Source organism: Chenopodium album, chromosome 4 (assembly GCF_948465745.1).
Source record: "Chenopodium album chromosome 4, dcCheAlbu1.1, whole genome shotgun sequence".
NCBI classification, from domain to species: Eukaryota; Viridiplantae; Streptophyta; class Magnoliopsida; order Caryophyllales; family Amaranthaceae; genus Chenopodium; species Chenopodium album.
The window spans coordinates 24,046,426-24,060,575 of NC_137837.1; the positions used below are offsets into that span (position 1 = coordinate 24,046,426).

The window sequence follows — 14,150 nt, forward strand, 5'->3', positions numbered from 1 at the left end:
ACATACGCCAAGTACCATTAATCTTCTTCACAAGCACGACGTTCACAACCCAATCAGGGAAGTTACATGGCCGAATGAACCCGACGTCTAATAGCTTTTTAACCTCGGCAGCTGCCACCTGACTTCTTTCCTCGCCGTGATTTCTTTTCTTTTGCCAGATGGACTTCTTTTTAGGATCCGCGGTGGGTTTGCGGACATCAAGATCTGGGCTGATGACTGACATCTTTTCCACTTCAAAGGCAAAGATGTCTTTGAATTCTTTAAGCAGGAGGTGCAAGTCTACAACCAACCTTTCAAAGGCAGTCGTCCCCACCTTAACAGTTCGCTCAAGACGGTTGTCATCAAGAGGAATATCAATGTGCTCGCCAGCCGGCTGATGACGGAGATCATCTGACCGTTCCCTGGTCAGTGATTGCTATTTCTTCTCCTTTTTCACCTCCACCAGTTGATCAATTTTTTTTCTTTGCAGCTGCTGGTGGGGGTAAAATAGTGTCTTTAACATAGTCAAGGTCTATTGGCTCCCACTAGTAGAAAAACATAAATAGGCATTGAGTAAGTGGCACTAATTTTTAAGAACTGGTGGCAAAAAAATTAGGCGGAATTAGTATAAAAGAAATGCCACTGGTTCAAACCAAACCGGTGTCAAATTGGTGAAATGGCACAGGTTTGAACGGTGGCAATTCATTAATGTAAAAAAAAAAACGCCCCTTTAGTTTCTTTCTCTTTCCTTAATCTCGAGTTCTCTCTCTCTCTTCTTTCTCCTGTCTCCTCAACTAAGATCTCCCTCTTCTCTTTCTCTTTCCTCTCTCCTCAACTAGATATAGGGTTTCTGATTTCTACTTCACCTCACCCTCGCACATCTGCTTTTCCGGTGGTCGTCCCGATCAAGTCCGAAACAAGGTTCTCTATTTCGGCGACTTCAATAGTTCAACACGGTTGGTAGTACTGTAGCATCGTTTATTCCAGGTAATTCGCTTCTACAGATTCAATTTCTTATCAATTTTGGGTAAAATTAGTCTATGAATTTATATAATCAACTATGGGAGTCGATTGATATAACATGCAAGGTAGAAAACCCAATTTTTTACCGAATTATTCAAAATGTGAGCATTTATAGGAGTCAATTGATATAATCAATTAATCCTGTCACACTATATTTGGTTCAGTTTCTCTTTTTTTTTTCAATTGTTTTGCGATTCTTTGTTATTGGTTTAATATGATTATTTTCTTGCTAATTCTGTATTAAATTGTTGTTTTATTTTTTATTTTATTGTGATTTTTATTGCAATTTTCTGGCAATTTTGTTGACTGATTATACTCTATGTTTGAGTTGGGTATGCAAAATTAAAGATTTTCCACCCAAGTTGGGTATACTCGTGTTGCTGCCATTCCTTTTTTTTTTTTTATTGGAAGTATGATGGTTTATTTTGTTTTTTTGTTTTTTGTTTGGTTATGAATCTGATGGGTTTTTGATTTGTTGTGGAATTAGTTTTGTTTGTTGGGTTTCAGGGATTGGGATTGATCTGATTGGATTGGGATTTTGTGGGTTTTCATTGAATTATTGTAATTTAATCTTATAATGTGGAACTGTGATGGGTTTTTGAGATATGGTTGATTTTGGATTATGAGCTTAATTTGGGTGTTTTTATTTTTGAGTTTAATTTAAGCTAGTATTGCTCTGCCGGTTTAATTAAAACTACATTACTTCTTGTCTTTGATTAATACACACTCTGAGATCTCTTATCTTTGTTTGTTGATGCAAGTGGCTGTCGGAGATGCTATCTATATTGAAGCGAACAAAGGGGCAGTTAAGTGGGTGGGAATAAGTGATGCTTTTTCCACAGAGTTCGACCTTGAGGCAAAGAAGTCTTTCCCACTTCCTAAAGGAGAAGTTCACAAAACAAAACAAAACAAAAAAAAAAAAGGAAATTGTGCAGGTTTGTGATGTGATTGTTTGGGTGTTTTGGATTTATTTTTGTTCTCCTCTATCTTAATTTGGGTATTTTGGATTTTTTTTTTTTTTGTTCTCCTTCAGCTTAAGTTCATTGAGACAAATTATGAGCTTAATTTGAGTGTTTTGTATTTTTTGTTCTCATTTAGCTTGGGATTGTTTGGAATGGTTTTGTGAGTATACTAGTATCAAATGTGATTTTGTTTTGTGCGATTATAATAGTATCTATTTTATTTTGTGATTTTGTTTAGGATTGTTATGTTGGATGATTGATTTGTTTGTAATGATGATGATTTTGCTACTTGGATTTGAACAAGATCTCGAAAAGATGATATTTTTGGTTGTTTTGGTGGATTGATTGGTATGATAATTGATTTCTCTTTGTTCTTGGTGTGTTAATTGAGGTTATGTGTATTAGAATGAATTTTTAGAATTACTCTTTGTTTCCTTTGCTTAGGTCCTGTATTTTTTAGAGTGCGTGTTATCAGGTTTATGTAGCTACTCATAACAAACTTATGTAGGCGTTCGGCTTAAGATGATCACTGTAATATTTATAGAGATGAGCAGTGTAATAACAAACTTTCTTGTGTCCTTATTGATTTGAATAATAAGCAAATTGAGTCAATTTTTGTGATTTTACTGCAATGATATACAGATTGGACAATTGTAGATCAGATCCTGTTCTTAATAAAAAGACGACTATAGCTATGTATGAACAGCTTTACATCTTTGTCATAAAATGTGGAAGTGTTAGTTTTAAGCTTGTGTAAATGTGTATTTGATCCCTATTGTAACTTGCCTAGATGGGAGAACCTTAAATTTTGAGCCTCGGGTTTTTGGAAATGAGTAATATATGGAAGTGGAGTTCAAAAGAGAACATTCATCAAAACCAAGTCATGACTCTAACAATTGCACCATTTTTTTTCTTTTCTTTTTTTTTTTTTTTTACCTTCATAGGACTACAACAATACAACTCACTAGTAGTCATGACTCATTAATTTTTTTTTATTTTCAATATGACTTTGATTGTTTTTAATTAATGTTAAGTGTATGGTAGTGGGTTTGGATGCTTGTTATTGGTTGAATTATGGGTAAAATTCAATTTAGAATGTTGGCATAATACTTGGATTAAATAAAATGATTAAATATTCTACTTTTGTAAAATGAAATTAAAAAATTGAAAGAATAAATAAGCATTTGTGGAAAAGTAGACTTCTGTTTATGCATTACATTCCTGGATCTGTTTAGCCGCTGCCTCGCAAGGCTGCTGCAGCTGCCGTTGCCTCGTAAGGCTGCTGCTTCATGCTTCTATGCCCTGCTGCTGTTTTGATCTCCTGATGGTGCTGCTATGCTCTACGCCACTGATGTAATACTCTCGCTGCTGCTAATCTGCTCTACGCTACTGTTAATTTGGTTCTGTTTTGCTGTCATATTTTGCTTATAAATTTTTCATTTTTGTAATTTTTTTTTATTTTTTTTATTGAGTTGTGCCCCAAAATTTTGTTATAACATTCATAGTTTCTGCGTATTTCAAAAGACAAAAAGAAAGATGATTCTTGCAAAAATCTGTTTTTTTTATTAAGGAATACTAATAATAAGAAATTCAGAATAAAGAGGTCTTATTGGCTGTGGGAATTCAGAAGGTTGGACAGTGAGATCAGGGTATGCACATGTATGTCTAAAAGCCTTACACTTGACTTAGTTGGTAGTTTGAGATTACGTGTATCAGTATGTACCCCATGCACAATTTTGAGGGTGGATGTATTGGAGAGGTTTCGAGTGATTCCTGTGATAGGAGAAGGGTTTGAGCCTGTTTATGTTCCTCAATTGACGACGAATATGCAAGTTGGTTTGCTGGTAAGGATTGAAGAAAGAAACAAAATTTGAATGAACGAATTGAATTGTTGAATTCTAATGTTATATTGTCTTTTTAAGTCTAATACAGAGTACATTTTCGCCTTGATTTCTCCTTTTCCATAAAAATGATTATTTATTATTATAAGCAGACTTTCAGGCAGTGTACCAAACTAAGCTTTTTATTAGATTGAAATTTTAACATTTAGTTTTTAATAAAGCTCTCTGCTCTCTCAGGCCTGATTAGGATGATTTCCTTGCTAATTAAGGGGTTCAAGCTGCGATTTTAACAAATTTGAAGATGCTAATGCAGGTGAACTCTGTAATGTATACTTCTAAACTCATTTTTCAATGATTTAATGATATCATTTCATGTTCTTAAATGACTCACCTTTACTGTGTGTTGCTGCCTTTTTGTATAAAAGAAAAATTAATAAGTTGTTTAGCTTAGTGCTTTATTAGTTTTTCTGAACTTTGAAAAACTAGTTTTTGAATAGTGATAAGTCATAGGTTATATTAATTGTTAGGAAAGATTTCAATTATGACGTCGTTTTGTATATTTAAGAGAGATACAACAGTATATAATTTGAACGTGCTGTACATAAATTTGGTAGAGCTATGGCGGTAAGAACTTTGTTTGCTAAGGCAAGAGCTAACCTCCCATCAAAAATATTGTTTGATGAATAAATGGACAGTTAGGATTAAAAATCAGGTTTACTAACCAGTGCTATAGTGTTTTTGCCTTAATTACATGATAACTTGTACCTGCTGCCCTAATTAAATGACTAAATTAAATGATCATTGGCTACTTTCAAAACAGGATGAGGAATTTTATGAGTTGTTGAGGCTGTTCTTGTGATTGTGGACCCACACACAAGTCTTGAAAAAGGGATAGCTTATGTCTTATTCAAAACAAGGGTGTATGCCTTATTCTCTGTCTGTGAAACCACTAGCAAGGCTGCTACTGCTGTCCTGCAGCAACTGGCTCGCAAGGCTGCTGTTGCTGCTGCCTCGCTAGGCTGCTGCTACCCGCTTCTATGCTCTTGTTGTTCTCCTGGTCTACGCTACTGCTTCTATGCTCCTGCAGATGCTGCTGCTATACTCTACACCACTATTGCCAATCTGCTCTACGCTACTGTTGTAATATTATTACAGTCGATCTGTTACAATATAAAACTATATTCTTTTTTTTGAATTAAAATTGTAATGTTACAGCTTTATATTAATAAAAATTATAAGTTAATATATATGTAAGTGTTTATATATCAATTTAAGTTAAAAATGCTAAAAAAAAAAAAATAAATTTTTTTAGGGCATTAAGGGCACCGGTTCTGAACCAAACCGGTGCTAAAAACTGTATTATTGGCACCATTTCTAAACTGAACTGGTGCTAATAACTGTGTTATTGCCACCGTTTCTGAACCGGTGGCGAAAACTTTCACTTTTTGGCATCCCTCACATAAATACCGGTTCAAAACCAGTGTTATAGGGGGGTTTTGAACCGGTGCCCTTTTACAATTTGCTACTTGTGTCCTTCGGCTTTGGTTTGACGTCTGAGAGGTAACACTCCCTTTCCGTCTTTTGATCCCTGTTGAGGGAGTCAACAGAGCCATTATCCTTTTCATATTTAAGAAGCATGAGAGCTGGGATGATGACGGCCTTGCACTCGTTCAAAGTGGGCCGGCCAAGAATAATGTTGTAGCTAGGCGGTCAGCTCTTTAACCACCAGCTTCAAATTAGAGCAGGAAACATGCTCTTAAGAGCAGGTCGTGCATTTCTACAGTACATCACAGACATGTATATCAAAGTTGAAAACACATGTTTAGATTTTTTCTGGCAAAATCAAGATACAATAAGAGCTGATCTTTATAGAGGAATTCTAGACACGGTAGAGAGTGGCCAGAAAAGTGCAGCTAATGTTGGTCATAAGTTCATTCTGCCACCATCATTTATAGGAGGCCTTCGTGATATGAAAAGGAGATATCTGAATGCAATGGCTCTTGTGCAGAAATACGGGAAACCTGATCTCTTTGTCACTATGACCTGCAACGCAAATTGGCCAGAAATAAAAGCCAAACTAGAGCCCAGTGAGACTGTACAAGACCGGCCAGAATTAGTTGCTCGTATATTTCGAGCAAAGTTGATTGCTCTGAAAAAAAAAATAAAGAAAGACAAGGTATTTGGTAAAGTAGCAGCAATGATATATGTCATAGAATTTAAGAAAAGAGGATTGCCACATGCTCATTTCCTCTTTATTCCGGAGCAACAACATAAGATGAAGTCTCCTGCTGATTATGATAGATATGTTTGTGAGAGATACCTCCTGTTACTCAGCCTGAGCTGCGTAAAATCGTGTTGAAGCATATGATGCATGGACCATGTGGCCACTTAAATCCAGAGTGTCCTTGTATGAGAAAGAAGGATAATGTTGTTTCTTGTAAAAATGGGTATCCAAAACAATTCACTGCACAAACAACAACAAATAAAGATGGTTATCCTTGCTATAAGAGAACTGATACTGGAGAACAAGTGAAAGTCAGAAATGCTCAGTTAGATAATCGATGGGTTGTCCCTTATAACCCTTACCTCGCAGCACTCTTTGATTGTCATTTGAACGTAGAAGTTTGTTCAACTCTTAAAGCAGTGAAATATTTATATAAATATGTTTACAAGGGACATGATCGAGTGGCCTTCAATATTTCGGCTGAAGATAAAAATTCTAACGATGAAATTGCTCAGTTTCAGTCAGGGAGGTGGGTGTCACCATGTGATGCAGCTTAGAGAATTTTTGGATTTGATTTATTTGAGATGCATCCACCACTCTTACCTTTGTCTGTTCATATTCCAGACATGAACACTGTTTGTGTACGCCCTTATGAACGTTTGGGTGTTGGTATTGCAAGCGGTGTTTATGCTAAGACTCAATTAACCGAGTTCTTCCGTACGAATGCAACTACTGATAATGGTCTTGGTTACTCATATGTAGAATTTCCTGAACACTATAAGTGGGATGCTTCAACAAAATCATGGTCCAAACGGCAAAATAAAAAGGTGATGATTGGGCGATTAGCTTTTGTCACTCCTTCAGAGGGTGAACGCTTTTACCTTTGGCTTCTATTACTAAATGTCAAAAGTCCAAAATATTTCACAGACCTACGCACAGTTGAAGGTTATGTGTGTGCAACTTTCAAAGAAGCATGTCTTAAAGCTGGCATTTTGGAAGAGGATGATGCTGCAAGCATTTGTTTGGCTGAAGCAACTGAAATTCAGCTCCCCGGGGCTTTACGCCGACTATTTGCAACTGTTCTTATATTTTGTCAGACAAGTGACCCTGAAGAATTATGGCACAAATATTATTTTACATTGTCAGAAGATTTTGCACAGCAATACCCTGGTGTAGAAAGCAAAATTAAGAGATTAACTGTCAGATCAGTAGAGCAACATCTAGAGGCCACGGGAAAGTCATTATCTGCCTGTGGTTTGGTTGTTTTAATGGATGACAATGATAACGAGACTGATAGAACAAAAGACATTCAAGATGCCTTAGATGCTCCGATTCCTCAGGGTTGTATAGACAGTCGTCGCTTGCTAAATGCCGCACAAAAGGAAAGTTTTACTTGTATTATGCAGCATATAGTGGAAGGAAAACCAGGGGCCTTTTTTGTAGATGGTCCTGGCGGAACCGGCAAAACGTTCTTATATACTGCACTATATGCTGAGATTCGCCTTATGAATAAGATAGTTTTACCTACTGCTACATCTGGAATAGCCGCGGCAAATATTCCATCAGGTAGAACAGCAAACTCAAGATTCAAGATTCCAATGGATAGTGATGCTTCATTAGCGTGCAGCGTTTCTAAGAAAAGTAGCTTAGCAACATTAATAAAGGAAACATTGCTTATAATCTGGGATGAAGCATCAATGGCAAACAAGCAAAATCTATAATCTCTTGACCTTCTATTGCAAGACATATACGATAATGATGTACTATTTGGTGGGAAAGTAATTGTCTTCAGCGGAGATTTCCGACAAGTGTTGCCTGTTGTTCCTAACAAGACTCAGAGAGAAGCAGTCGGAAGCAAGTGTAGTGAGTAGTTATATATGGCAGCATTTGAGAAGATTCAGATTAACTGAAAATCTAAGAGCCAAGGAGGATCCTTCATTCTGTCAGTTTTTGCTTTCACTAGGAAATGGTGAATTGCAAACCATGGACAGTGATTTTGTTCGGTTGCCTCCACAGATAGTGCAAACTTTCCAGCCTGACGCTGATCCAATAGATGAGTTACTTCAATCTTCTTTTCCAGAACTTGGTTCAGGTGCTCTAGATCCTCATATCTTTTCAAGAATGGTTGTTCTAACACCTATAAACAACGACGTTGATACTATAAATTCTTTCATGATCGAGAAATTCCCAGGACAAGCCATCTCTTATACAAGCTATGACAGTATTCTAGATGATAGTGGCAGTGTATATCCTACGAAATTCCTAAATAAACTATGTCCAGGGGAAATGAGTCCTCACAATCTTGTGCTCAAAGAAAATTGCCCAGTAATATTACTTAGAAACCTCCTTCCCTCTTTTGGTTTATGCAATGGAACACGCCTTATATGTAAAAGGTTTTTCCCAAATTTAATTGAGTGTGTGATTTCTTTCGGGCAGTATCAAGGAGAACATGTTTTCATACTTAGAATTAAACTCAGACCATCAAGCTCTCAGAAATATCCTTTCCAATTTCAGAGGAGCCAATTTCCTATCAAGTTGAGCTTTGCAATGACTATTAACAAGTCACAGGGGCAAACTTTAGATCAAGTGTTAATCTATCTCCCTCGCTCGTGTTTTTCACATGTACAGCTATATGTGGCACTTTCACGTGCACGATCTGCAGATAAAGTGAAGTTTATATCGGTAGCTCCTACTTTACAGCATTCAGAGAACTCTGTTAAAAATGTTGTATCTTATGCGGTCCTAAAGCTAGCAGGAGTAATCTAGGCAGCTATGCACTAACCAAGCTCGGTAAGCTAATTTATTCTATGTTCAACTTTTGTTCAAATTAATCAACAGTTTTAAAACTTAAATGAGCGTCAATAAATAGCTTATCATTTTTGCATTGCAGGGCAGAAATTTTGAAGAGAAAGCTAATTTGATTTGAGGTTTCTATACTATCTCATGCATAAAGTTATACCTTTTTTTTTTTTTTGGGTTTTTTTACATTGATTTCCTCAAATATGACATTTATTTATTTTGTATGGATCTTCTTCAGCAGATTCTTCGTTTCACTTTCAATTCCCTGTTCTGCTGTGGTGGATATATTTACATGTCACGGGCACAAAAGTAGTTATGATCTCATCTGGTGTGTTCTATAAGCTAAACTTGAGTTTTCAGCCTCTCATATAATGAATAATTCTTGCATCATGAGCTTGGTGCATTGCTAGGGATGACCTATTAATCAATGCTCTTACAAACTGCAAGTTTTAAGCAGTAAGCACTCATACTCCCAATTTTCTTTAATTGTAGACTTGTAGTAGACAGATGATGGGTGGGATTAAGATGTTATCTTATTCTGGAATGAGGAGAAATTGATTCAAATGGCTTTATGGTTGCAAAATTAGACATTCCATGATCCTTATGCCACTGAACTATGTCCTTTGCATGTACAGTACATAATATTTTAAATTTCCTCTTTGAGCCTCTGATTTTAATATATCTTTCCCTCTCTAATGTTAATTTTAATATCTCTTTAGCTCTCTAATGATAATATATGAGTAGTACCAATTGCCTACATGTATTTTAAAATTAGCCTACATGTATTTTTAGAATTTGTTCCAACTTTCTTGTGTTGGATGTTCAGGTTTGGATCAAATTTATACTTTTATAGGGGGTTGAGACAATTTCAAGTTGGTGGTCAATCATAATAGTCGATTAGAATTAATGTCATATCACTATAACTACAGATGAGAAAGAAGAAACAAAGACAATCGTGGAGAACAAGAACGTGGCAGAAATTATTAAGGAATGGTATCTAGGCAACATTGGATTTTGCATCGTTCAAAAAGGTACTTGCTAAACTTCTTAGTTGTTAATTCTGAGTTAATTATGAGTTAGGTCCTGCGAATTGCTCCTTCGTAGCCTTATAATTAGTTGTTAAATTTGAGACATATTTGTGAGTTTAACGACAACTAATTAAGCATTAATATGATAATGATTATGTGGTGTTAATGAAAGGGATTATTTCTTTTTCCAAGAGGATGATTTGATTTTTGAAATGCAGGTGTCAAGTTATAAAACAGTTTTAATTGAGTTTAAATTGGTCGTTAGTTATGAATTAATTATAAGATCGAATCTAGAAATTGGCACTTCAGCCAAGCCTTCAAGACCAAAGCGCTTATAGATGAACTAAGGTAATTTGATGAGTCTTATATATGTAAGAAATTCTTACTAAAAATGTTTTTAGATTAATACTTAGCTTTATTTACTATGCAGGAAACTTGTACTTAGGGAAAAATAGAATATTTGTCATTCTTTGGCATATATTAGGATTGCTTTAAAATGTACATTTATAAGCCCAAAATTTGTTGTTCTTGTGGGTTTTACAAGCCTATAGGCTTACATGGAAGCCCATTAAGGTGAAATGTACACAATCTGTGTTCAAGCATGAAATAGAAATTGATATAAAGAACTATGAAAGATTTCGAATTTCAATATATATATATATATATATATATATATATATATATATATATATATATATATATATATATATATAAGGAGTATATATTACATAGACTAATGCTATAAGTTTTAGGTCTGATATGATTTTGACATATTGTAGAATCCATTCCCTTAAAAAGGGAAGATTGTACTACAGTATTTTACTAAAGTGTGGTTGTCATGAATTCAGATCTTTTACAAAAAGAAGTTTACTATTATTATATTTTAAATAAAGAGAATAGACTTTTCCAAGGTTTAAAAATTAATTTAAAAGTACAATGGGCAGCTAGAGTTCTTTACCAGAGGTATGGTTGAACAGTTCAAACTGTAAGAAGATTGAAAAAATTACCATTGGTAATTCTGACTATTGTTACCAAAACCTTTCCCAATTACTAAGTTCTATTTTGTATTCTTAAATTCTGTCCTAACTTATATAAAAACATTTGCTCCTTAGAATTTCGATTTTTCAGAGAAAAATCAAACAAAGGAGCACTGACTTAGTTAGCCATGGCAGGTATGGTTTCTGCTTTTACATATTACTTACATAATCCTTTACTATACTTATTCTTACTGTTTTTGCTACAGAAATTCCATATTATCTGCTTGTTTACTTAAGATTAGATATTTATTATTGTAATGTTTGATATTATCAATGTAGCACTCCTACTATACAAAATAATATAGAAACGTTTGTATACACAAATCAAAAATACAAAGCAGCTAGGTAGAAGCCAGAGTATATGTACTTGAATCAGTTAAATGCAGCAAGCAAAACTTATATAGTAAGGGTGGTTGTTGCTGAAAAGGGAAGGGACACACTATCTTCCAAAAAAACAGTTAGATTCCAAACTTTACTGCTAAAGGACGAAAAGGTATACATTTATTACTTTATATATGTGAAGATCATGCTAACTCTATTACATTTATGATGGAACTAAAATAATATGCCTAACTATAATCTAACCTATGTCAAGCACTATGGTAGGCTGTACATTAATTACACATACAAATAGTATAAAGCATCTTAAATCTGATTACATTAGTTTAATTATTCTTATAATAATCTGTTTATGCTATAATCATGCTCTTTCTTATACTATAATCATGATTAAATTTAAGCTATTTAGGTTTATCTTACAAGACAATCAAAACATCTTTTAAGTATGCTACATTGAGTAACTTTGAATAATTATGCTATTTTGATAGGCTACTTTGAGTAACTATCTTTTAAGTATGTTTAACTTTTGTTCAAATTATTTAAATTGACTTTCTTATTCTTTTATAAAATATAAATACAATCAATGCTAAAAACTATTTGATTTGGCAAAAATTATTTTAAACAAAACACACATTGTATGTGATTTATATTAAATGTAGGATTAGCCAAACGAAACAAGGAGTAGATAAACGCTTTAAGTGATTTTTAACCAAATTTCAAAGCACTACCTCTGTCCGAACTTTCTGTCAATGTGTCCTCACAATTTTGAATGGAGGGAGTACTAATTTAGCAATGAAAGAAGAAAGCACATACAAAGAATTGCATAGAAACAACGTAGGATGTATGGTTACAAATCTGGCAGCACACCTATAACATAATTATTAGGCTCACTTAATTAAATTATCATATTGTGTAAATATGCTACTTTACAAAGCCTAATATTGTTAAATCTTTTGAGTAACTTTCTTATTCTTTTATAAAATATAAATTCCATCAACGCTAAAAACAGTTTGATTTCGCAAAAATTATGTTGAACAAAGCACGCATTATATATGATTTAAATCTCGAACCAAAGATGACTTATTCTCTCTACCTAATAAAAAAGGATATATGGTTTAAAATCTGGCAACAGAACTATAACATAATTATTAAGCTGAGTTAATTTCATTATCATATTGTGTTTTATAGGGTAATACGATGCGTGGAACTTTATTCAGTGATCAAATTGAAGCATTTGAAGAAGCATTACAGTACCTAGGTGAATACGAAATTTCTGTTGCACCTATTAAGTTCATCGACGAAAAATGGAGAATTGAGCTTGATCAATTTCCTTACCAAATGACTTTTGGTAGTAGAACTGTGATCTAGACAGTTCATCCAGAGCTTGGACCAATTCTGCCTAACTATCAACCAATAGCAAGTATACCTCGTGCAGTTGATCTTAACAAACACCTCTGATTTCACATATATCGTCGGTGTGGTGTTATTTGTGGAAGAAGAGCCAAGGAAAATAGAAGCTAGAGATGGAAAGAGGGAAAGCTTGGTGCGAGAAATAGTCATTACTGATTAAAGGTTAGAATCAAAACAGCTGAATGTTCATCTATACTAACAAATATTATTTAATACATATTACAAATTGAATCACTAACAATTAACCTGGTATGTAACAGTTGTGATCAACCGCTTACCATCTCGCTTTGGAATGATCTAACAACACCAAAATACTTAGAAAAATTGCTTAATTGGGCAGAAGCATTCAAGGTTATAGGTTTTAGGGCCCTTAAACCATATACTCGCTGTGGTAAGACAAAAGCTACTATTCTTTAGGTCATTAAAAAATTCATTACTAGAAGTAAATAATCACTATATGTTTTATTTAGGTTTTTCTATGAATTCTGGTATGTCCACTCAAATAATCTATGAACCTGAGTGAGATCGTGCACGTGCTCTTTCTGATTGGTAATCTCCAAAACTTAACTCAACAAAAATAACAACTTTTCTAGTATGCTAATCATCTTTACAATAAATAATGTGCAGGGCTAACTTGTTCTATCAAAAGGTAGTAGATAGGCAAGCTAGAGTATTGGAAGTTAGGTACCCAAGTGAAGAGAAAAAAATACTTTCAATTGCTGAGATGAAACAAAGAAAGGTGAACATTACTTCATTACAGTGTCTTCTAACAAATTCATAGCTTAGTAGTAATTAACAGTGCAGGATTTAACTTTTATTTTGTAAATTACAACATATGTGTAGCTAAGCAACACTTTACAGGATGAACTTCTATGGATAGAAGTAACCATTCAGTATGCAGAATTAGAAAAAGTGAATGCATATACAGGCTGTTCGAACTGCTGGAAACGCACCAATCTTCCATTGCAGAAGCGCTATTCTTGCTCTTCTTGTTCAAAGAAAGAATGCATTTCCACTAATAGGTATAACTCCAGCTCATTTTTAGAACCGTACCTATTTCTTAATACTGTAGCTAACAAAAATCATCACACCACTCTGCCAGGATTACTTTTAAATTTGAGGCAAGTGATGACACAGGCACTATGGCATTCACCACATTCAATGATGACACAGAAAGATTGTTCAGGTGTAGTGCAGCTGAAATCTATGCCATAAAAGAAGCAGTAAGTTACAATTACTTTATACTAAAATTCTAATTTTTAGAATAGTTTATGAATACTCTGTAAACTTTGAAAGAATACATGAAAGTTCTTACTTCATACATTTTTATTACAAGCAACAATATAGTTGAGTCTAGGATTACTCAAGTTGGATTTAATCTCTCTGATATTGAATCTGTCCACAGCTACTACTTCTCAAGAAAGTGATTATTATGGATATCAAAATGGAAAATTAGGGTCATTTAATGGGGAAGCAAAAGCAGCTTATACTATACAAATTAAAGGACC

The 14,150-nt window shown here is 34.3% G+C and overlaps 2 protein-coding genes and 2 long non-coding RNA genes across 4 annotated transcripts; all 4 read left to right on the plus strand.

Annotated features, from left to right (window-relative positions):
- Positions 1-664: 664 nt before the first annotated feature.
- Positions 665-5,046, plus strand: LOC145629052 (uncharacterized). Its single transcript, XR_014111540.1, has 4 exons — positions 665-966; positions 1,764-1,937; positions 4,043-4,132; positions 4,626-5,046. It is a non-coding gene; the product is annotated as an uncharacterized LOC145629052 (long non-coding RNA).
- A 509-nt stretch (positions 5,047-5,555) lies between these two features.
- On the plus strand, positions 5,556-6,586 carry LOC145627793 (uncharacterized). The gene is made up of 2 exons (XM_081680141.1): positions 5,556-6,110; positions 6,167-6,586. Exons 1-2 carry the CDS (start codon positions 5,556-5,558, stop codon positions 6,584-6,586), a joined length of 975 nt encoding a protein of 324 aa, XP_081536267.1.
- Positions 6,587-8,012: 1,426 nt separating this feature from the next.
- LOC145627794 (uncharacterized) lies at positions 8,013-8,795 on the plus strand. Its single transcript, XM_081680142.1, has one exon. It carries the CDS (start codon positions 8,013-8,015, stop codon positions 8,793-8,795), a length of 783 nt encoding a protein of 260 aa, XP_081536268.1.
- A 3,880-nt stretch (positions 8,796-12,675) lies between these two features.
- On the plus strand, positions 12,676-13,328 carry LOC145626860 (uncharacterized). The gene is made up of 3 exons (XR_014111122.1): positions 12,676-12,804; positions 12,903-13,033; positions 13,113-13,328. It is a non-coding gene; the product is annotated as an uncharacterized LOC145626860 (long non-coding RNA).
- The last annotated feature ends 822 nt before the right edge of the window (positions 13,329-14,150 follow it).